This window comes from Sabethes cyaneus, chromosome 3, assembly GCF_943734655.1.
Source record: "Sabethes cyaneus chromosome 3, idSabCyanKW18_F2, whole genome shotgun sequence".
Taxonomy (NCBI): Eukaryota; Metazoa; Arthropoda; class Insecta; order Diptera; family Culicidae; genus Sabethes; species Sabethes cyaneus.
Window position 1 is genome coordinate 91,106,578 of NC_071355.1, and position 22,957 is coordinate 91,129,534.

The 22,957-nt window shown below is 40.1% G+C and overlaps 1 protein-coding gene across 6 annotated transcripts in view; it reads right to left on the minus strand.

Annotated features, from left to right (window-relative positions):
* Positions 1–9,143: 9,143 nt before the first annotated feature.
* LOC128741252 (flotillin-2) overlaps positions 9,144–22,957 on the minus strand; it is a 366,737-nt gene continuing 352,923 nt past the window's right edge. For 5 of the 6 annotated variants that reach the window (XM_053836929.1, XM_053836928.1, XM_053836927.1 and 2 more), the window contains 4 exons: positions 14,135–14,351; positions 13,928–14,063; positions 13,462–13,860; positions 9,144–13,400 (listed from right to left, as the gene is read on the minus strand). In XM_053836929.1, coding sequence (XP_053692904.1) covers positions 13,221–13,400; positions 13,462–13,860; positions 13,928–14,063; positions 14,135–14,351 — 932 coding nt within the window. In that variant the 3' untranslated portion in view covers positions 9,144–13,220. The remainder of the gene's footprint in view (positions 13,401–13,461; positions 13,861–13,927; positions 14,064–14,134; positions 14,352–22,957) is intronic. The other variant, XM_053836930.1, reaches the window with a different exon arrangement.

Genomic DNA, 22,957 nt, shown 5'->3' on the forward strand with positions numbered 1-22,957 from the left:
AATGTGTCGCGAATCAGGTACCAGATGTTTTTCCGGTGAAGTGGCCATGTTGGTCCAAAATATCTCCATTACTTCTATTAGTCTTATTTCATCAAGCTGATGTGATTCGAAGTTTGCGGTACATCGATTGATGCTTGCGGCAATGAATTATTTCAAAATACAAAACGAAATTCGAATTAAAATGAGAATGAGAGCAATCTCAAATCTTTTTTCTAATGCATTAGGAAGGTTAAGAGGTTATACTATACACAGTTGAGAGGACTAAACCTTTTAACTGATTAAAGTGGAAATTTGTATACATGTTACGGTAACAGACCAAAAAGAAAGAAAAATAATTTTACTCTTCGATTAATCTCTAGAAAATATTGCCAGAAAACTTGTATTAAATCAACAAATCGAAAATGTAACTTGTTTAAAAGCTTCAAGTGGATCGGTGTAGGTTTTTTCTAGAAATCATGCTCATCGACTTTAAAAACACAGTTTTGAGAAATTCGCTTTCGCGATTTGCGCTCTGACACGTAACAATCAGCCAAAAAAGTATTCGGACAGCAGCGCACAATTTTTTCTCTTGATAATATTGTTCAGTATTTTTGCAAAGAATGGCAACGCATTTTTTAAACAATGTTTACCTGAAACATATTTAGATGCATTGCAACAATCCATATAGTTTAAATTTCCCAAAAATGCAGTTAAAAAGTATTTAGATAGTTAACTACTAGTTGAAATAAATATTTTTTCTCGCTTATTGCTATTTTGTAGGACCATCTACATTCTTGAAAACCTGTTCCAATCTGTTTGGGATAAAATTAACGTATTTCCAAATATTCCTGTGTGGATTGCTGGCCATTTTTTACAAGACTTCGATTTAAGTGATTTTGACTAAAAATCAAATAATTTCTTATTTTAGTTTTGAAATGATCTCAAGAGATGTTCAAACGGGTTCAAAGCTGGACTAAGTGCTGATGTTTTGATAATGCTAGGACAATTGTATTTATGATACCGACCGCGTACAATGTATATTTAGATTGTTTAAATTCATCATCCCGGTACAATATGAATGTTCCACACAACTATAAGTTTACTTTAATATGTTATCACAGAACAGAAGTGGAAGTAGAAATCCAAATACGTACATGCTACAGATTTCTACAGATATTAGCGAACCTGGCGGTAGCGAGTCACTTTTTTCCACGAAAACTCACGAACGTATACGAATGCACACAAAAGCATGTGAAAGCTGCTAAGCGATTGGCAGCGAGCGTTCTGCTTATATTGCTGTTATTCGCTTCTATACGAAAACATTCCCAAAGAAAAATAAAAACAAAAAAGACTTTTACCGTTTTTGTTTTTGCTTAGGTCCAATCTAGGTTCGCTCTAGTTCCAATCGAACGGCTGTCAAAACGTTTGTTTTTTCACTCAGGTTGAACTTAGTTTCGCTCTGGGTTGCACTTTTTAGACGACGGGTTCACACTGAGTTTTTTCACAGTTTGAACCTCGAAATAAGCAATACACTGACAACCCGAAAACGTTTGTTTATGCTCGCGAAAATGTTTGTTTATTTAGTGGTCGGTTGGAATAAGCCCAGGTTAAAAAACAAAAACCCTATTTGTTACCAGTTTTGATCGCCGAATCGTTCGGACTTCTACTTCTGTTCTGTGATGTTATTCTTGTTGACTTATTCGGTGAGAAAAAGTTTATTTCAGTTTCGCTTAAGGTTGTTCAGATAGTTGTTCGAATTTACACTTAGTTCTATCCAACAATAAATAAACTTGTTACCTCAGAGCTTTCCATAAAATTTATTGCGGTCGAAACCATTGAATCTAAATTGGTTTGTGTATGTGACATAAAATTGGTTTGTGTATGTGACGCCTATGCTTGTATATGCATATGTACATGCGTGCATACATATATACGTAAACATAATGACAAATATATTTTGTTCTTGCCAAACTGAGCCGAATGACAGTCGCCAATATGGCTCGAAGAAGCTGATGTATATATAAATGCATATCCAGCTTTTTACATGCCATAATGGCGGACGGCGTTCGTAATATTTGGATAGCATTTTTGACATTTCCTAAATACATGGCACGTTTTCTTTCCGCACGTCCCGTTAGTTTTAACGTGAACGTGCGCAAAGAAAACGTGCGATATAATTACGAAATGTCAAAAATACTGTCCAAATATTACAAACACACTAACACAGATTATACAGTTCACCAACACGGCTCGTAAAAAGCTGGATAAAATTATTGAAAAATATTCTTCTTTACGGAATAAATGCTCACTTATGTTAAACAAATAATATTTCATTCAGATTTTCAGGTTTATATACCCACGAGCGATAGGATGCTTCTTGAAAAGTGCTATCCAAAATAACAGCATACTCTGTGAAAAAAATATCAATCAATCCTGCATAGAACAATACTAACGTGACTAGTAGGCCCTATTGTGATAATAGATACGATATTTTGATAAAATCATGCATTTTCCATTTTGGACTTATGGCCAACATTTTGCATCAAATACTCCTATGTGCGAAGTAAAGCTGAAATATTTAGACGAGTTGAGGAATTTCATTTAGACGAGATTTTGAATGACAAGTGCACTCAAAACAAAAAGTAGTCAAAGTTCTTACTTATTGGTAGAGTTTTAGACCAGAGCGTAGATGCCAGGTTTTGCTCGAACGATTGTTCGAACTTCCACTTCTGTTCTGTGATAATACCCTATGGCAATCTCTACAGCTATGCGACTATAGCAATTCCTTGATCCGAGTTTCTAATCACACTGCTTTTTTGCTTAAATCCGTTCTAATTCGTATTTTTATGTTATTAATTTTTGAAGACGGACTTGCTGGGCTAAACTGGGCGGAGCCTGAATACAAAAAATGAATATTATTTCGTTACCTCGTAAAAAAAACAAAATTTTTTTAACAGGAAACAATAATGAACTAATTTTAACAATAAGGAAAAACAACAAAAAACATGGTTATTTTTCAACGCTATGGTTTGCGCGTAGGTATTTCTCAAACTATTACCATCTCTATTGACAGGTCATAGCTGAACACGTCATACGAAATTACAGAGCAGCAGCAGCAGCAATAGAACACATCGCGTGTTATCGCAGGGTGTGTAGATAAAGCTATTTCATTTGATCACCTTGTTTTACTCTGGGGAACTGCCATTCGTATTTGAATTAGAAATAAACTTAAACACGAAACCCAATTTTTGGCATTGCAGGAAAACATTTATATGTTGTTCATCTTTTTCTAGTCATAGTTAGTCGCTTAAAAAGCATTACATGCAACATGATAGTTGCAACAACTTGAGCTGTCGGTTGTTGCAAGCAGTGCATTATTGCGTTTCGTAATATTAATGCTTAAGGGGAAAATAACAATCTGGCGACCTTCAAAACGTGTTATTTCTTTTTTTCATTCATGGGGTGTATGCTTCAACTAATGTTTGTAGGATATTATTTTATCAAACAAGATATTTTTTTCCTAGGCAAGACAATTGCATTCGTTGTAGCAGAAATTTTTGGGTTCAATTAGATTGTACCAATAGTTGCGCTAATGTTGCTGAATGATGGATTTTCGGAATTTCCTAAACTCGGCTGGGTGATGAAGCTGTAAGAGTTCACAGGATCGTAGCACCAGCCCTGCAATTATCCTGCACTCTTACAGCTGGCTACGAAGATTGTCATGTAAAAACAGATCGTCAAGTTTCGAATACGGAATGTAACACCTAGGCTTTGCTTAGCTGTAAAGCAGATTTAATTGACTTTCCGTCTTACGACATGGCCTGTTGAACATAACTGTCCCAGTTCACTTGGTTGTTGGCTGTCGCTCTTAAATTCCTTGGACTCGCCGCCAAATCTCCGCATGGTCAAACCGTCTTACTCGCTGTACTCTTGGTCTGGACTCGCCATAGTCTGCTCTACTGTGCTGAAAGTTACGAGCATTCGCAAGCCATTCTCGAGCATTTTCCATGCTCATAGAGAATAACGGATGGTGTCGAGCCGTATACGTGTATACGCCATCACTAGTGAGTCAAGGTAGACAAATTCGTCAACTACTTCGAACACATCGCCATTGATCGTTATACGGTTATCGGTTATCGATTCCGCCGGCCAGCATATAGTTTGTTTCGAACATATTTATCTTTAACCGATTCTTTCCTGCTTCGCGCTTTAGTCTGATGTACTTGTTCAGCCACCGCCACAGATGTTCTGCCGATAATATCCATGTCATCGGCAAAGCAGACGTATTGACTAGATTAGTTGAAGATCGTGTCCCGTGTGTTGATATTCGCTCGGTACATAACATCTTGTAGCGCTATGTTGAATAGTAGGCATGAGAGGCAACCAGCTGGATATAGCCCTCTGCGAGACTTGAATGAACTCGACAATCCACCCGAAATTTGAACACAGCACTGTGACCATCCATGTGACATGTGACCATGTTCTTCGATGAACACCTCAACGGCGATATAGCAGCAGGAGACGCAATGGAAGTTAACCTCGGAGTACCTACAAACGACAACAGCGTACCGGCTCCCGATCTCGAAGAGATCCGACGAGAAATCGGTCTGCTGAAGAATAATAGAGCCGCCGTGAAGGACCGACTCCCGGCAGAGCTCTTCAAAAATGGCCAAGAACCGCTAGTAACGGCACTTCACTGGCTGATTTCAAGGATTTGGGAAGAAGAGAAACTACCGGAGGAGTGGATAGAAGGCGTAGTCTGTCCCATCTACAAAAAGGGCGACCGGCTAGACTGCTGTAACTACCGCGGCATTACGCTGGTCAACGTCGCCTACAAGGTGCTCTCCCAGATTCTGTTGCGTCGTCTATCCCCACTAGCAAGAGAATTCGAAGGGCAGTATCAGGCGGGCTTTATGGGGGCCCGTGCTACTACGGATCAAATTTTTACTCTCCGACAAATCCTTCAGAAATGTCGAGAGTACAACGTGCCCACGCATCATATTTTCGCGGATTTCAGAGCAGCATACGATACCGTTGAACGCCAACAGCTATGGCAGATAATGCACGAGTACGGTTTTCCGGACAAACTGACGCGGCTGATCAAAGCTACTCTGGAACGAGTGATGTGCTACGTGCGCGTTTCGGGGACACTCTCAAGCCCTTTCGAATCGCGCAGAGGGTTACGGCAAGGGGATGGACTGTCCTGTATGTTGTTCAATATCGCTATTGAAGGTGTGATCCGGCGAGCGGGCATTAAAACGAGGGGAACGATCTTCAGTAAGAGTAGCCAACTCCTAGCCTTTGCAGACGACCTCGACATCATTACTAGAAACCGTGGGACGGCGGAGGTAATCTACGCCAGACTAAAAACGGAGGCTAGGAGGATAGGGTTACAAATTAATGCGTTGAAAACCAAATATATGGTAGGAAGAGGCTCCCGAGATAGTAACGTTTGTCTCCCACGGACAGTGACTATTGACGGCGATGAGCTGGAAGTGGTTGATGAGTTCGTATATTTGGGATCTCTGGTCAACGCCGACAATAATACGAGTAAGGAGATCCAACGACGCATTCAAGCTGGAAATCGAGCCTACTTTTCCCTTCGCAAGACGTTTCGATCAAGGAGCATACGCCGCCGCACAAAGCTGACGATGTACAAAACGCTAATCAGACCGGTAGTCCTCTACGGACTTGAGACAGTAACTTTACTTACGGAAGGCATACGTGCACTTGCCGTTTTTGAACGAAAGGTGTTACGGACTAGTTTTGGCGGAGTACAGACTGAAAGCGGAGAGTGGCGGAGACGTATGAATCACGAGCTACAGGCACTGCTTGGAGAGATCCCCATCGTACACCTGGCGAAAGTTGGGAGACTACGGTGGGCCGGCCACGTCGCAAGGATGCCGGACGACTGTGTAGTGAAATCCGTTCTCTTCAAGAACCCCACCGGCACCAGGAATAGAGGGGCTCAACGTGCTAGATGGCTCGACCAGGTTGAAGCCGACTTGCGTGTGTTGAGACGCGCAACGAATTGGCGACGAGTAGCCCAGGACCGAGTACAATGGAGAGGAATTCTTGATACGGCAAGAGCCACCCCGGCTCTCGGCTGAATAAGTAAGTAAGTAAGTACTGTGACCATCCACCGTAGATTTATTTAATTTAATCAGCTTCCCGGGGAAGCCGAGCTCATCCATGATTTTCCATACCACGTTTCGGTCGATGGTATCAGATGCAGCTTTGAAGTCAACGAACAAATAATACGTGGGAACTTTGTATACTGTTATACTGCTAATGGTTCTTATGGCATTCCAACAGTTCTGGAGAGCGGTAAAGTTCAGCTTTATCTCTTCCTGCAGCGCAGCTTCGAGTGAATGCGCGCAGTTCACGGCTACGTCTAGCTGTTTCGGTCGCGCGAAATTTAATCGAAGTTGGCATCAGACCGAATGTTTACAACGGAGAGTTTTAGACACATCTTGTAGTAATGTAAGTCAACGTTAGAGCTTCGATAGGATCTGACCTCAATAATATTTTAGAAGTGCCGACAGTCAATCAAAACATGGTCGATCTGTGTTTGTTTATGCTGATGCTGGTACTACATACGACCATGTTCTTGGAGGCGGCAAAGTCGATGAGGCTTAGGGTGTGCGGATGCATGCTGAACACTCTTATTATCGGTCCGGTCACCGAACTTACCCTAGCTTTAACTTCAGCTTCAGCTATCGTTGGGGTCGGCACTTGTTTCATGTATGTCGCATCCTCGAAATGGCTTTTCCCGCCGCCATGTTTCTCTGTCTGAGCCAGGTGTTTGAAGCAGATGCTTTGCTCTTGCAAGTAGAAGATTTAGATTCACACTGCATCTTCTTCTGTCCGCGTCTTTCCAAATTCTGACGAGTGGCACTGCGCGTCCTGACCTTCTGCGCAGTGTTCTCCTTATTCATAGCCTTGCTCCATTCATTGTCTTACTAGTCCTTCCGATAATGCCGTTTCATGTTCTTTAAGATTTCCGTCCTTTCCTACGCTGTTGATAGCTGTTTGGATCCACAAGAGAGGTCCTCAGGTAGCCCTCGACAGGGGGTTTATCAAGATCGTTTCTTTCCGGTAGCTCAGCTCTCGTATCGGTACTGACTGTTGTTCATAACGGAGAGTGTTGGATGCACCATAACCATCACTCGGTAGTGCTCCGAGTCAACGTTAGCTATTTGTCAGGATCTGACGTCAATAATGTCCGGGAAGTTTAGACAGGCAATCAGTCTTTGGTTGTGTAACAGCTTATGCTGGAAGAAGGTAATACGTACGGCCAAGTTTTTGGAAGTTGCAGAATCGATAAGTTTTAGGTCAATTCGCCGATTATTCGCTGATTCGCGCTGAACCCTCCAATTATCGGTTTGTATGCCTCCTTCTGGCCGCCCTGAGCGTTGAAATTCTCGATGACGATCTTGATCATATTTTGGATGTGGTCATTCACGTTCTAGAATTCCTCCGTCTCACTATTGGAACTTCCGAAGTGAGGGATGTACTCGTTGATGATGCGTATGTCAATTAACTGATTGGACACCACTCAATCATCCGTTTCAACATATTGCCCACCACGATGAAAGCTGTACTCAGCTTTTGTGTACTGCCGCATGTCTGATAGATAGTTTGACCAAACCTGAACGTACAGTAATCCCCCCAATAAGGACGCTAATAGGGACCGCGTTAATGGAAACCGTGTTAATGGAGTCTACGTAGCATATGGCAATTGACTTAATTGGTTCCAACATGGAATAACTCGTGATATTGACTGTTTAGAGCGTTGGTGTCTTCGACAAAGTTGTTCGGCAGATCGAGGGCTTTTCGTTGGATCGTAATAATTCGGAATTGCCTCACTACGTGGCGCTAGCGTTTATGTAATATTTATATACATGCTGTATCTTGCGCTGCAGACTACTTAGAAAGTGGCGGTCTTCGGGAAGGTTGCTCAAATAACGACCACCTTCAAGATGGTATGAAAAATAGCGCAGAACTGACTCATTACGTGGCGCTAGTGTATATGTGATATGCTTAAACAGGCTGTATCTTGCGCTGCTGACTGTAGTGCCACGTAGTGAGTCAGATCTGCGTTATTTTTCGTGCCATCTTGAAGGTGACAGTCATTTGAGCGCGACTTTCTAGATAGTCAGCAGTGCAAGATACAGCCTGTCTAAGCATATTACATGTACGCTAGCGCCACGTAGTGAGTCAGTTCTGCGCTATTTCCCATGCCATCTTGAAGATGTAGGTGGCAGTTATTTGAGTAACCTTCCCGACGACCGCAATCTTCTAGATAGTCAACGGCGCAAGATACAGCATGTCTAAGCATATTACAGATACACTAGCGCCACGTAATGAGTCAGATCTGCGCTATTTTTCGTGCTATCTTCAAGGTGGTAGTCATTTGAGCAACCTTCCCGAAGACCGAAACTTTCTAGATAGTCAGCAGCACAAGATATAGCCTATATAAGAGTATTACATATACGCTAGCGCCACGTAGTGAGACAATTCCGCAATAATATAATCCAATGAAAACCCGTTGATGTACTGAACAACTTTGTCGAAAACACGAACCTTCTATACGGTCAGGATCACGAGTTATTCCATGTTGGACCCAATTAAGTCAATTCCCATATGCTACGTAGACTCCAATAAGGACGTTCGACCGCGTTAATGAAATCACTCGAGACCGTCCTTATTGGAAACCTTCTTATTCGAAACCGCGTTATTGGGGGGACTGCTGTACGTACATTTGGGCCTTCCAGTACATCTCCTGCAGCTTCCTCAGTACGTGGTTGAGCACAGCTACTTTGGAAGTTGAGAGATTGGTAGTTCCACGCCCGGAATTTTTCATCCAAAGCTCGTGTTCGTCGCGTTGGTCTATTCAGATTGTTCATGTCCGAATTTACTTGTTCTTCGTCCAGTGCATATTAATTTTTTATGGTACCGGTTTGCAAGGCCGTCCTATTTCGCAGGAGGGCCATCATACACTGCATTGTTTAAAGTCTCACACTGCAAAAGGATGATCGGCCGCCATTAAGATAGTGATCAGATGCCATTTTCCGACTCTCCTACCGTGGAGTATTATAGTTTTATTCACTCTTTGCCACAGTCTCAATAATTAGACTCCACCGCCCGTTTCGTTAATACCGCTTACATAATTCTTTATTTAAATCATCAGAGTTGTTACACGTTTTCTGCATATATTTACTAAAAGTTTTATTTCTTTTACATCGTCAACGCTTATTTTTTAGAAACTAACCACTGGTTGCTGATGACTGTGATTATATATTGTTTACTTTGGTCAGAAATAAGTTTCGTGTAGGTTAACATGTACGTGAGTTTTTTTTACAAGATTACACAATTTGCTCGATCGATTTGGAACACATTCACACACTTCAAAAAACGGAAAAAGTGAAAAGGGCAAAACTCGGGAAGGATAATGGTTTGCATATTAATTTGATGATTTTAAAGGATTTTTAGTTCGTTCGGAAATTACTTCTGCATGACCCATTGCGTTAATTTTTATCCTATTATAAAAGGTTAACTCTTGTTCAAATGCATTTAAGGATGAAAGTTCATCGCCCAAGTTGGTAAACTTATAATACAGAATTGGCGTTAGTTTTAACTTAGGTGTGTTAAAAATGTAGTAACATTCGGTTCAGTATAATACATTTTGCTTATTGTGACAAAGTAAATGATACGGTTTCTATTGGTAGGTGATGTTCGTAGACGTTTCACAGCGAGGAACGTGAAAGTAATAGTAATTCGTTAAACATCTGGTTGAATAAGCAGAAAAGCCAACTGATTCTGATGCGTCCCGACATCATTTGCAGTTTCTTCCGTTAGAATATTTTCTAGTTCTACACGACTTCAAAAATATGATTTTAATATCGTTCATTTGTATATTGATTTCCTTCGCCTAGCTCAATATATATAAGGAGTATAAAAATATACATTTTGTATCTGCAGTTAGGTTTACCTTTTAGTTATGTTTCCTCTTCCTGGATGTGAACTCGGTTTGTCGTGAATTTGCACTAGGGTTTAGTATAATTTCGATCCTACTTGCTGTGCACTGAAGATGACAACAGTGTGTAATGATTTTGCTAAACTTTTAGTTAGAGGAATTTGTACGATTCTAGAGGTTTTGCGTGGCATGAGAAGAAGAAAACGATAAACTATTTATGCGGACAGAGCGAGCGAGCAAACATGCCACACATGTTGGCTTCTTAAAGCTGCGTAGTCGTACGTTGTTTTTTTTCACAAGCTGGAATAATGTAACGCGAAACTGGTATTTTTCTAGACTTATCAGCTATAAGATTTGTTTTAGCAAGGCTGTTGATGGCATTATAAAAATGCTGAATAATTGCATCCGCGATCTTGTTTAGTTTTTTGATTAAAGAAATTTTACCGAAGCCTTTTTGATTTACTACTTTTTCTCTAGATGTGTGATACACTAGTTTTCTAGCCAGTGGATTTTTATAGAGGTTTATTCTTTCCGCTAGTCTAAAGATACTGATAGCTATCGATTTTCAGTTAAATTAGAATGTACATAGAGGAAGAATTGGCATCTTAAATAATGTCTGTTACAACATTTAATAAGATTCAACAAGTTGGCTTCGAGAATATTATAAAATAGATGTTAAATAAGTATAAAAATGAGAATGAAAAACAATTGAAACGAACAATATTTAATCAATAAGTGAAATAAACAATAATGTTAGTTGACTTATGTGTCATAGGTTTGGCTAAAAAGAAATGTTCATATCGTTACTGGCAGCATTATTTTGTGCCTTCGTAAAATATATGATCTATGGTATTAAATAAAGTTACAAAAACTGCGAGAACATTAGTTACCCTTTTTCAGTATGGCTGAGAAAAATATCTTCATATTTGCTTAGTGATTGATAAAAGAAAAGTAGGTGAATTTTATTCAATCTGGTTTTGAATTAACTAGAACAATTGCAAGGAAAAATTGTTTTGCAGGTAAGCCTTCGAGAACAAAATTTTTGTGTCCTATGATATTATTGTATTCCACAATACACGTGATAAACATTACATTCTTTTTGTGTGCGAGTCAAACATACAAATACAACGAAAGTGATTAAGCGTTTCTCTGATGATTGAACAGTTCTTTCGAGGAGCTAAGCCATGTAGCTGCTTGAATAAGGTGCTTTTTAGACGACAGATCGATAATAAGCAGTTCCACGATTGCTAATCGATCTGGATCTACCTTCTCTGTTTTGACTGAAAATTTGTTAACTGGTTCAAAATCGTAGATAGTATTTTTGAATTACAGGTGTTCAAAAGTGTATCTGCATTGCGCTGCTCGTCGCCAATTTTTCGAGCTTCTCGGCATTCGCAAGTCAGCTTTGATCTGATCGAGCCATCTTTCACGTTCATTGAGCCCTTCTAATCCTGCCTCGCGACGTACCAGGCTTACTGTAGTATCCTGACTTTCGTTAAGTGTACAACGGGACTCTCAAGTCCCTAGAGGTCTGATTAGCGTTTTATATTGTCAGCTTCATTTGGGTGGCACTTGATCGAAACGTCTTGCCTTGCGTCTGGTAATGTAGACCAGATTTTCAGCTGTAATGACGGCGACCAGATCGCGGCTGGGAGAGATTGTGAGAGTCACAAGGATCGTAGCAGCAGCAAGTACGCATGTTCGCTAAGCTGAGAGTTGGTCAGTAAAAAAAGATTTGCGAAGCTTCGGTACATTCGAAGAACCGTTGTTCTTTATAGCAGTCTTTCTGTCGACCGTTGTTTCCTGTGAACCGGTTTATTTGAACGGCTCGTGGGCCGTTCGCCTAATCTTACTTATTTTCCTCTTCATCGCTTGTTGGTATTCCCCGTAGAACCAATTATTTCGTGCACTTGTGGTTTCTTCACCTAGCGCCTCGTTTGCGGCCTTTCTCACGGTAGGACCTATCCTGCAGGCAGTTTTTGGGTTGTCCAAGTATCGAATGGTATAACGTCGATAGATTTGAGCGCACATGTGACCATTACACAAGTTGGAGGCAATCTTCGCACCCCATGGGGAGTGCATGTTGGTAATGTTCGACAAAAGCTACCCATCGCTGACAACGTGGTCGATTTGGTTTATAATTCGTTGAACAGATGATCTCCAGGTGGCCTTGTGGATATCTTTGCGGGGAAAGAAAGTGCTTTTGGTCTCGAAAAACTGCAAAGTTGATGCATCGGCTAAACTATATGAAATAACATATTTGTACAATAGCTCAATTGTGTAATTTTTCAGCCAAACTGAGAAGATTGATTTGAAAATTTATTTTTTTTCGTTCATTCGGCATGAAGTTGCACTAATGACTGCTGATTTTTTTGCAACATTTTTGGGTTTATAGAGTTTTTAAATGGGCATTTAATATATTTGGGTTGGTTGAACACAGTAATCAAACAATGATATTCTAAACAAAAAATAATACGTAATTAACGTAACTTAATATAAAATAAAACATGCATATCTTTGTTCAAACGAACAATAACAAAAAGATGCTCACACGCATTTGAAAGATTTGTGTTTTTTTTTTGGTTCACACCGCAATGGCAGTCGTCGTAATTCGATTTTTGATGGTAATATATATTTATGTACGTTGAATTGTTTAAACTAGTTATCGAGAAGTTGCTTTTAATATCAATTTCCATGATTAAGAACAGACTAACGTATTCGATTTACGTGGACCCTCAAAAATATTATATGATTATTTATTTCGATTTCGAGTCACTGTTTATGGAAATGAGAGGTGTGCTGCTGCTGATGTTGGTTGACTGCATGAACCATTTTTTTTTTTTTGATAGTAATTTGGCGGTTTGTAAATTAAATGTTGAAAGTAAGAGCTGAACCGTTGAGTTTGTTCTTGTTGTGTTAGATTTTCTCTTCGAAACTGTAGTTAAAATTGTGTTGCACAATAATCAGTGTTTTGAATTACACCGATTAATTATGTTATCCGGATATGTGAACATGTTTACTGATTAGGGTGTAAAGTCGGACGAGAAAGGGTCAAGCGCAGAGGTGGTCTAATTTGAGACTATTTGGTAAACCAAATATTTTTCGTTTTTTTCCTTCTTTTTATAGTCTGGGACAAACATGAGTACGAATTGTGTACTAAAAATTTAAAAATGTCGCAATTGAATACATTTTTTTGAACGATTTGCTAGAACATCTTACGGCTCAACGGTTGCGGTTAATGTACGCTCCAGTTTTGTGTTTATTATGCTTTCGCTCCTGGTATTTTGCCTAACACTTTGGAAAGGTCCACTCCTGTAAGAGCATTGATAGCAGGCGGAAGCTGACCAACGAGACGTGTCACGTCAGCCGTTGTGTTATCGTTACCACCGATTAATACTATTTCTTCGGTTTTCGCCAGAGGAGCAGCAATCTCAGCGGCGATCTAAAACGTGGTTATGAAGTTAAAGAATTGTCGCAGTAGCATAACAGGAAATATCACTTACCTTTGGCAGTGACTCGAGCACAATATTCATGATAGCGGCATCTCCGTATTGTTTGTAAACATTAGCTTTCATCCGCATCCGTTCAGCTTCCGCTTTGCCAATCATTTCTATCGCTTCTGCTTCGGCGGCACCAATTTTTTTGATCCGTTCTGCTTCTGCCCTAGCATTTGCGACCGTTTGCGTACGCTTACCTTCCGCAATAGTTTGAACACGATAGCTCTCTGCCTCAGCCGGAAGTTTAACCGTGGCAGATAACTCACACTCCTTACGAGCGATTTCCTGGGTTTCGATTTCAATTTGTTTACGACGTTCTACTATGTCGATCTGAATTTCTTCATTACGAATCTTCTGGCGAATTTTCGCTGCTTGCAGCTCGTAGGCGAGTTGAGATTCAGCTTTCTGAAATATCAATCAAATTATTGCAAACGTTTCAACTACTAAATATACGAGTATTGTTATCGCATACCGCAGTATTAATTTCTTGATCGAAGTTTGCCTTCTGTAATTTATACATTCGGGCGTTGTCTTCAATCTTTGTGTCCGTCGAATATTTAACGTCCATTGCACTCTTTTCGCACTCTGCTTCCCGTATTCCGGCATCTCTGCAAAAAGTGAACGAGAAAAAGAGTTGAAATCAAACTGACCAAAAAATTTTCTTTTCTTAACCACTCACCTGTTTGCTTCGGCAACACCGGCGTCTGCGTCTCGCTTGACACTGGCCGTCTGTGCTTTTCCCAACGATTGCAAATATTGGACGTCATCGTACACATCTTTGATGGTGAACGACAGGATTTCGATACCCATGCGGCCAACATCAGGTGCTGCTACCTCTCGCACCAGTGCGGCGAACTGGTCGCGGTCTTTGTATACTTCTTCGACTGTAAGAGTTCCTATAATTTGGAATTGTAAAAAAAAACAACAATTAATAGACGATTGCAATACTCGTAGAGTTGGATCTGGATCTGGGAGTACCTTTTGACGACTATAAATGTTCCAGAAAGAATCAACGCCAACTTCAGCGTGCCCATCCATATAATTGACATTGTAAAACGAGGATAAGCGCGATCTAGGAAAGCCAAATGTTTAAGACTATGGCTATAACTCTCTTAAACGCAATATTTTTGATTTGTAAATTTACCAACAATGCTATCTTTAAAATTAAGAATCTTATCAGTTCGTAAAAGACATAACGCGGAATCTGCATTGAAGGGCAATTAAATATCACGCCTTCATCCAAATATTTTTTATTTGTTATTCATTTAAAAAAATCATTTGACACATAATGGTCTTGAGAACTTGAGGAATAGTAAAATTATCACAAACAATAAAATACAGATTGGATTGGGTAATTCATTCGGCGGTACCCCCCCCCCCCCCCGGCCACGAAGAATGGACGTTAAAAGAGAGCGATCAACAGTTTGGCCTTTTTGTGCGTCTTACGCGATCAAATCTTGGCGGCATATTAGAAGAATGATAAATCATGAAATATACCAAGTATACAAAGATGCGGATATTATGAGGCGACTAAAACACGGCAGGCTACAATGTGCTGGCCACAAAGCAAGCATGCCGGATGAGAGACCAGTGAAACAAGGCCGACGACCAGGAGGCTCGTACCCGTTGGATAAGCGCGGATGACGAAGATGTTGGAATGAATAAATTCGGCATATGTAGATTCAATAAGCGGATTGTCGCCGAAAAAGTGAAATAAATTAGAGGGGTTGTGTACAAGACACGAACGCATAGGTGACGTAGGACTACGTCAGTCTTTTTGTAGTGATAGTAGTATGTACCCATGCATGTAATCATTCGATTGTTCATGCATACATGCTGTACGCATAAATACATGTATGCTCATGCGTTGTATGTATCATTTATCAAAGTAATTTTGTACCTCCCAATCCTCAAAAGATTTCAGAGTTTTTTCTATGTGCATTTGGAAACAATTTAACAAATTATTGCTTTCTTGCTAGCTTACAGAAATATAAGATTGTTTTTATTACAAATGGTTCCCCAACGTTTAAGAGATTCTACCAATTCAACCCCATTTTATCAACAGCACATCTTTTCACTACACTTCCAATGAAACAGTAAACATGCGCATCCACACAGAATCATATTATACCGAACACTACAGCTGTAGCGCACTTTTCCAACACAGGTATCAAATTCGCCTAGGTTTAATCGTCTCGTCGTGAAGAATTTGCGATCTGTTGGCACAAGAAACTTTTGTAATTTTTCTGGTACACTTCCCTAACACAGATATCTTTTTGGACTAGGTTTAACTGCGTTCGTAAGAAATTTGTTGGCACGAGGGGACTTTGTCACTTGTTTTGACTTACTTCCCATGCACAGATTCAAATTAGTATAGGTTTAGATTGTCGAAAAGAATTTTCGACCTGTTGGGACGGGGAGATTTTGTCCCTTTTTTTTCTATGATGGCGTCTTTGCCAACCGATCACGAAGCGAGGATTTCCAGTTGGGCAATGCTTCATTGTTTTTAATTTTTCAATAGTACGTACTTTGAAATCAATAGGCTTTATTACTAGTGTGGATGCGTAGAAGATTTTCCGATCGATTGGCGTAAAAATATTAATAGTTTTTTAAAACGATGGTTCTACAATTGATGAAGGGACGGTAGGGGAAAGAAATGAAAATTTTTGGTGAAGGAGTGGAAGAGCGGAAAGGAAGGGGGGGGGGGGGAATTGGTAGCTATGCTTGACAAGTAGTCATTTTGATTCCTACCTTTTTGTCCACTACTTTGTGACTACTTGTCAAGCATAGCTACCAATTCCCCCCCCCCTTCCTTTCCGCTCTACCCCTTCCAAACCTTGCCGTACATCAAAAGTAAAAGTAAGTAAAATTCAGATTGCTTTAAATGAACTTGTTTTCCATGAACCGCGCATGGAGTGAACAAGTCGGACTTTCATAATTGTTGATAAAGTATCGAGACGGTGAGAGTTTCTGTTAACTACTTTGTTAGTTTGTGCTAGACCTAGGAGATGAAAACCGCCCAAGAGGTCAGCATAAACCACCGCATATTTTATAGCAAAATGTCAATCGCTGGTGGCATATTTATAGAATAATTCCAGACGAGCCCGAATTGAATATAAAGTCGCTGAATAATAATGTGAGATCGGTAACGTTGGGTTCCAAAAAGCCTCGATTAAACAGGTGTGAGCAAACGATTAAACAGGGAGGATGCAAACGCATTCAAACTCTTCAGAATCAAAGCAGAACGGAAATAACTCATCGCTTAGCTGGGCCACTTTACTCTTACCTATCTGTGTCCAAGTAAATTGCAGATGGAGAACAGATTAATGGAAGCACTTGACTTCGTTGAAACCGTGGCCATCCCGTGATTTACTGGTATTATGTGAACTCCGATCGGAACGAAATACCGTTCACGAACCACCAAATAACTGCTGTGAGTAAACTATCTCATCGAGCCACGTTTTGGTGAGGTCGTTGACGTCAAAGTTCGATTTCTGCACGGAAAAAAGGCATCGATTTTGTTGCGCAATCCACATACGTTTTGGTAATAAACCACCAGGCTTTCGTTCAAAATGCTTTGAGTGAGTGGAGTTTACAAGGCAGATGGCAGATCAAGGTACTGCGGACAAGTTGAATGTACTGGGGTCAATCCCGATGTAGTGGTTAGCATTCACGCGTCTCACGCCAAGGACCCGGGCTCAAATCCCAATCCCGCAGAAGTTACGAATGACCCAAGTTGTTAATGTGACTTTTATCAAATAAAAAAGTAAAACGTATTCAGGCGAGGAGCAGTCGCCTGAGGCCGATGACCGGAATACCCCTTCTTGTGCTGGTGTAACTAATCATACGCGGGAAAAGTACAATGCAGTTATTATAATCATTATAAAGCAATATAAAGGTGGGTATACCATCGCAAAACAAAGAGGAAATATTACGTGCACAACTAAGTTCCCGTTGTTTATCAATAGATGCCCCCAGCAGTAAGTGTTGGTCAACTTCGACATATCCAAAACGTCATAAGCCAAGCTTAGACAAAAGGTAAACCGATTCCTATGGTACCGCCATCCGGGGTGAGATTGTGCCACGGGGGTGAGATTGTGCCAAAAACCAAAAATGTTTATTTGTAAAAATTTATTATATCTATAGAAACTGGTGACCTAAATTCAAAATAATGATGAACATAATATATTTATTCATAACTTAGAATGGAGCACAGATAATATTAGCAAACTAGTTAGCCTAAACAGGGTTTCAAAGTTCGCGATCAAAAATACTCGGAAATAACGCTTGTAAAAAATGTCCCGCATAAACCAACCCAATCAAGATATCGCATCAACTTGCTATTTTGAAGGTATATAAACTAATCATTTACAATGTATTGAAAGGTTATTATGCGTTGGATAAGTTTTGACTACGAAAATAATATTTTTCGAAGCTTTGTACTTTTCGAGCTTCACGGAGGTGAGATTGTGCCAAGCCATAATGATTGATCCAATTTGTGGATTTCACATACACAACAAAAATACGTCAGTACACTTACATTCTTTACTATTGAGCACAATATTTCGACAGATTAGATTGCATCATCCATTTTGGAGCAAACAGCATCATAGGTCTGCTAAATAATTTAAACTAATTTTTACTTTTTCTCTGGAAATTTCAGATACTTTGAATAAACACTCTAATATAAGACGAATATACTATACCGTGTACAAACTGCCAGTTTAAAGGAGTGGAGAGGAGGTGGGATAGGCCACATGTTCTGCGGCCGCGGGTTCTCGAACGAAGTAATGGTTACTTTTGTTAAATGATCAAATAGGTATGCCCCCTTAGGATACACCCCTTCATATATCTTCCCCTTGTTAACCCTAGAAGCGCTACTGGCTATATAAAGGCTGCCCATTGACTACGAACTCATTTTTAGTTATTTCAGACCTCTCCGGGTTATTTTCGTTCATACTTTTTGTATGATGCGTTGTTTTTGGCCGACCCCCTGCCCCTAATAGTCCACTTAGTTCATGGAGGGCCCCATATGAACTACTTTATACTGATATTTATGTGTATTGTTTATAAACATGCTAATGTTCACTGTTTAGGTTTTTGGCCTAACTTTATGTTTTTGGCACAATGTCACCCCCTAGAAGGGGTGAGATTGTGCCAAAGTTCATGCACTTCCAGTAAAATTAGGTTTCATTGTAACCATCTCTACAGTAGTTGTTAATTGAACAATTTAGTATATATTGACAGGTTTAAAATCAACTTAGTTCCTAAATTGTGTGTATACTGAGCTAAAGAACAAAAATATATGCTGTTTTGGCACAATCTCGCCCCGGATGACGGTACATTAGAGATTTTATTTTGGTATCGTATATTTTTGGTTGAAGGAAGATGTCTGATTTTGTGCCAAATAAGTATCGTTTTTGTAGATATTCTTCTTTCATTTGAAGAAACGGCGGCTGAAGCGCAGCGAGAGCCTCAAAAAGTTTACCGGGACACTTCTCGCCATCGCCATCGTTTCGAAGGCAGTGATTTTGACGTTTAAGGTGAAATTAGTCGTCATCGACTCTGCCAATTTGAAAAGCAGTTTTTTTTGTTTGTAACAAAAATTCTGTTCATGAAAATATATTCGCTGTGTTCAGATTGGCAAGAAGAATACAGTGAATACATTTCTATCAACAGAATCCCGCTTTTGGACCCAAAAATTGCTCCCAAGATTGGGCTCTTTGATGATAAGTTAATGACTGCTAAGTTCCCGTTAAGGAAGGTCAATTGCCAAACTAAAGGGGAGTTTGCTTCAGCATTAGCATTAGTTTCAAAACCATTTCCAAGCAAATAAAAAGCCTTGAGTTTCTGAGATTCTAAGACGACCCTTCTTTATCGACAGATTTTGCAGCCGGCTGTTAGAGTACAGAATAATTACGGGGCCAGTGTATCGATCCTACTGACTCTATCTAGCAAGCACCGCCGAACCGAGATTCGAGCATACCACGACTGGCTTTTCGGACTAGCATCGTACCTCGAAGCTAACTGGGCGGTTATTTCCAAGAAATTACAACCGCACAAGTTGTAGCTAGCGAAGGGCAATATTTTGAATCATTTTGAACCATTTTTTACAATAAAGTTACATTTGCATACAAAACAATGAAAACTTAGTTTCACCTAATATTACTGGAACTACATGTTTGGTTTGGTGATAGCCAAATAGAAGCTTGATCAATTGCAAGCGGTAATCAGCTATTTGAAAACTTTTTCCAGTAGAAATATGCCTAAAAATACGCTCAAAATCGGCAGTAAATGTTCAATAAAGCTAAAATTAGTACTTGTGAAGTTATGGAGAGGCGGTAGGTCACACTACTGCTCAGTACCTGCTCCAAGCATTTTCACTACAGTTAGCAGGTTATGTTCGGCGGTTCACAAGGAGGTTTTGTATTAACCAGATGCCGAAATTTATAAATCTTAGAATTCACCAAGAAGTAAGAGTTGGGTTTCTGTCTCCTATTGGAACCGCTTCTCAGGGAAGACTCGTGCCAAATGCGTGATGAGTTCCTGAAAGCACTAGGTCGGACTACCATTTTCACTTGCTTTTAACGCTTTTAACGTTCGGGCTAACCAAAAAGTAGTGGTGAGCATGAGCATCGCTAAACGAAAATTTAGCGTCGCTAAACGTTAATCCACTAACCGAAAAATTTAGCTTCATAACCACTAAACGCTAATCGAAAAACACAAGCTAGCGAAAGTTTCACTAATCGCTATTTATCATAATAGACAGTATGTACAAAGTAAGTTCTGTACGATAAGCATCTGTACAATGTTATTTTCTTATCCTTCATCACCAGAAAATTGAAACTTGCGAAAAATTCTACGTGCCTTCAAAAGAGAATTCGAAACTCGTGTACATATGCTGCCTTTTTTATCGGATATCTTTAAAAAGCTCACCATCAGCAAGCCAATATCACATCTCCAAACTGAATTTCTTGTAAATCTGCAAACGTTGCTTTTGTTTGTATACTGTGTTCATATTTGGTTAGCTAATGGCTTATAGTTGCAGGATATTTACAATAGATACGAGCAAGCTCATTTCTAGAAATTCCCAAAAAGTAATAGCCAAAGAGCGCATGATAAACAGTGTTTGGTGAAACATGTTTATGGCATACTGTTTGCCTGATCGCGTTGGTCATAAAAAATCCTTGATAACAGTCAAGAAGAGCATAAAATGAAATTGAAACGTAAGATACTTTACTTTTTGGGATAATTTAACCATAACAGCAACAGAAGAAAGTAAAACTGCTGATGCTGATTGCGAAAATCAAATTTGACAGACTGCTTCAGAAATAATTTGAAAAATCGGAAGTCAGACTTTCGAACTCCAGTTTGATGTTACCGAGGCGACACAATACATATACAGTAACGACCCGATTTTGTCATCCCCATGATGAATTTAGGAGTGACAAAAACGAGACCGTGACAAAAACGGGTATTTTTTCATTTCAATTTTCAATTCAGCGTAGAAGCGTCTTTCTTATGGTATGAACGATTCTTTGATTAATCCCCCTAAAAGTAAGATAGAAAATTTATTTTTTAAGCAGTAAGAGATTGAGCAAAACAATGTTTTACAAAATTTTTAAGAAGATTATTATGAAGAACTTTTCCAAAGAAAATAACCTTCTAGCTTACTGCTACGCTACTGCGAACTATACATCCTAAAAGCAATAACATATGAAATCTTAGCAGAACAGCAGTTCATTTTGATAAATCAAAGCGTGACAAAATCGGGTAAAAATCGTGACAAAATCGGGTGAAAAACGTGACAAAATCGGGGAGTGACAAAATCGGGGAGTGACAAAATCGGCTACCACTGTGTTGTTCCAGTTTAAAATAGTAGCAATCGACGTGCGACGTCGATTTTATTCTCGTTCTATGTGCTGCAAGTAGTACACGGTGATGCGCTGTACAACAAACTACTTGTGATGTACTTGGCACACACAAAACGAGAATTAGATGTGGGCAAAATGATTTTTTTGTGTGACCAGTTCTGAATCGTTCATTTAATGCTACGAAACGATTCAAATGAGCGACTTGTGGTTCACGGCTCGTTTGTTCGCTAAATTGACAGTTCGGTAAATTACGATTAGAATCATACTTCATGTCATCTTTGGGTATGTTCTAAAAATCTTTTTGTTTAAATCAAAATTTAGCGTAATTGTATCCAACACTACCAAAAGTTAAGAAAATATTTCCTAAATCTTCAAAAAGGAAGTAAGATAAAGTAAGAAAAATTGCTTCCGTAACTACATAATGGTCTGTAAATCTTCTGAAGGCTTAGAGATATCGACGGCATAGCCTAATAGACGCTCTATATTTAATAAGATTAGAAAAAATCCAATAATTTTTATTTGCTGAAATCAGGTGAAACCCATCACGGGAAATTTCATTTCAAAAGAGAAAAATTGGACGCCGTTCAACTAACATTTTGCTGAAACGATGACATATTTGAAACAGTTGCATCTTGTTATTGCTGAGGCCAGAGGGGCCTCAGCTGAGTCCACCCCAGGTTCCTGGTCGAACCACTGGGAACCGTGTAGGGGCTGGGCTCTCACGGCCTCTTCTCTGGCTAGCTCGGCTGTGAGGAGCACGAAGGCTCTCAGAGTCGGCTCCGGGTCTACTTTTCGATCAAGGAATCAAACACTCAATTAACACAAAACTAACTTTTATTCCCTAATTTATAAACTCACTGTTTCTCTGCTTCCTACGTGGTCGGCCGACCGATTCAATACACGATGACAAACTCTCAGCTACGCGGTTTCGGCGACCTGCTAAATGTTGGGTGGTATCCGGTAGCGGCTCCAGCTTGTGCCCAGGCCCGTCACGGTCTCAGGTTAGAGCACACGTGACCTCGAAGGCGGGGTTGAACTACTGGGGTTGGGGTTGGGTAGGTATGTCGCCAATACTGGAACTCTGCTTCGGTCTTACCCGGGCCCGTCACAGCCTCTGACACGAGCGCGTGTGACCTCACAGGCGGGGTTTCTGCGTGGGGGTGGTATAAGCTCTTCCGCTGTACCAAGATCGTTGTTTTACCCAGGCCCGTCACCGCCTCTGGCACGAGCGCAGGTGACCTCACAGGCGGGGTTCGTTCGAGGTTGCGGGGATTTTATTATTCAATCTCTTGCCGTCGGGCAAGGCTACAAGTATCAATCCGGGTGATCCGGTTCCGACCAGATTCTGCAAACAATACTAATGGGTCCTGACTGGGATATAACTCTTATTTGATTCCTTTGGCGGAATATATCACACTTTTACTTCCACTTCAGTATTTGGTACTGGAAATCTTCGATTTATAAAATATATTAAGCAACGAGTTTGACACCTCGTTCGATTGGTAACTTGATTTAAAAAGTGATCGAGTCTCACTTGTCGTAGACAAACCGGATCCTCTTCGTTCTAAGTCCAGGCTCTTTTAGCCACTGAACTTCAATTTTGCGTTTTGCATCGCCCTCTATTTTGT